The sequence below is a fragment of the Cyprinodon variegatus genome, unplaced genomic scaffold, assembly GCF_000732505.1.
Source record: "Cyprinodon variegatus isolate N-32 unplaced genomic scaffold, C_variegatus-1.0 Scaffold153, whole genome shotgun sequence".
In the NCBI taxonomy this organism is placed as follows: Eukaryota; Metazoa; Chordata; class Actinopteri; order Cyprinodontiformes; family Cyprinodontidae; genus Cyprinodon; species Cyprinodon variegatus.
Window position 1 is genome coordinate 671,908 of NW_015150606.1, and position 1,964 is coordinate 673,871.

General features: G+C 37.5%; 1 protein-coding gene across 1 annotated transcript in view; it reads right to left on the minus strand.

Moving 5' to 3' along the window:
* Window positions 1–1,964, minus strand: part of LOC107086452 (calcitonin gene-related peptide type 1 receptor-like) — a 24,700-nt gene that overhangs the window by 4,497 nt on the left and 18,239 nt on the right. The window contains exons 6-7 of the mRNA XM_015377396.1: window positions 978–1,196; window positions 840–881 (exon numbers count right to left, since the gene is read on the minus strand). Of these exons, the coding sequence (XP_015232882.1) occupies window positions 840–881; window positions 978–1,196 (261 nt within the window). The remainder of the gene's footprint in view (window positions 1–839; window positions 882–977; window positions 1,197–1,964) is intronic.

Below are 1,964 nucleotides of genomic sequence, written 5' to 3' on the forward strand. Positions count from 1 at the left end.
CACAGCCCATCATTTTAATCCCATATCAAACACAGTCTTTTAAAAAATAAATACATAAATAATTTCATGTTTTTAAGTACAATATTATGTTACTCCAAACCCCCCCACCATGGGGGGCTGATGCTATGACGAGGGAGGCTGCAGCCCCCGCAGCACCCCCCTTTCCGTGCCACTGGATGGTGGTGAACTATATTGTAGCCACAGCTGCCCTGGCGATCACTGGGGATCACCGGCTGGTCCCACTGGTCCCTCTGACCACCACCCTAGGCAATGCAGATGAAGTGTCTTGCAGATACATTGACAGCGAAAGCCGAAGCCAGGGCTTGAACCAACAACCCTCCGGTTGCATGGCAAACTCCTGCATACAACGCCAACTCTTCCCTCTGATAGTGTTTACTCTGTCCATTTTAAACCTGAAAAGAATTTCTGCACCTGGAACAACCAGCAGACATAATTTTACTTCCTGCTAATAGTGTATATTTGTCCTAACTGTGTCCTATCCCTCATTGTAGCAAATATTTTTGCGCTTTTTCTTATGTTCATGTTTTTTTTTTCTTTTTGTACCTCCATAGGTAGTTGGATGGCTCCATAACCTCCCTGTCATCTCATTGTCCATATAGACTTGGTAGGTTTTTATGTCTGATTCCTTCCTTTTGCAGTTGTTGATTCAATATTTCAAACCCTTACAACTACATTGCTAGTATAGCTTAACTACTGGCCTACTGTTAAGCTTATTGGCCTGGAATAATTTGAGTCAGGGTATTTAATTGGGCAGAATTGGAGTAAATGACCTTAAAATTAGTTTCTTAACCGTATACTGAGGTAAGGTTGTTACTCACCTCCCCATTGAAGAAGCAGAATATCGTAGAAACCAGGAGTCCCTGAATTTCAATTTGAAAACATTTGAGAAAATAAATAAATAAAAATAACTATCGACCTTCCGTTTATTTTACAAAGAGATCCCTGTTTGTACTGACCTGGTAATGCATGGCGATGTTCATGATGTATAGATAGATCTCAATAATCCAGGGATCCAGAGGTTTGTACCCAAGGAGGACGTACTGGATGCCCAGTAGGGGGATGAGGATGAGAGTGGCCCTCACAGCCCTCATGTAGAGGCTTGATTCAGCCTGATGGGTGACTCGCAGTTTGGTGATGATAACCCGAATTATGTTCAGAAGGAAAAAGAAATTCACCTGAAGTTAAGAAGATGGAGAAATTACTTTAGGAGTGAAGGAAGAGTATATAATATAGATCGTTAGGGCTAATTTTAAGTACACACATTGTAATAGTTGTCTTGGATCAGCTTAATGTCTTATATAGGTAAAAAGAAAAAATGGCCGACAAAAAATTTAAGATGAAATTTAAAAAAGAACTCAAGTTATGAAACCTTGAAAAAATCATAATCAAAAAAGATATATTTTTAAATGTGTTTAGTTTTTGTATAATTATTTTTTACAAAAAACTTTCAAACTCCATTAATTAAATTTTTTATTTTTTTTTTTTTACTGATAATATAAATTATCAAATAATGTTTTTCAGTTTTCTTTTTCTTTTTTTCTTACTTTCAGATCATTTCTTTTATATTTACCTTTTTCAGGTTAGGTTTTATGAACCGCATTCTTTTTACATAGTATTTTTCTGAAAAGAAGATAAAATCGTATCTGAGTGAAATCATGTGGCTTTATTAAAACAGGTCAGCTTATTTTAATGTTATCTAAAGAACAGAAAAGCTAATCTAATATTTCGACTAACGGGTTTTCAGATCAGGTTCTCTCCACTTTAAACCCAATAAAAACATGGTTGCTAACGTCCAGCAGACCAATAGAAATGCTCTATCGTCTTTGCTCCTCTCTCAGGAGGAAACCTGCCCCCACAAGTGGAGAGAACCTGGAATGATTTGTGAAGAATCTAATTTGTAGAACTCAGGCCCCGTCCACACGAAGTCAAACCCTGGCCTAAAC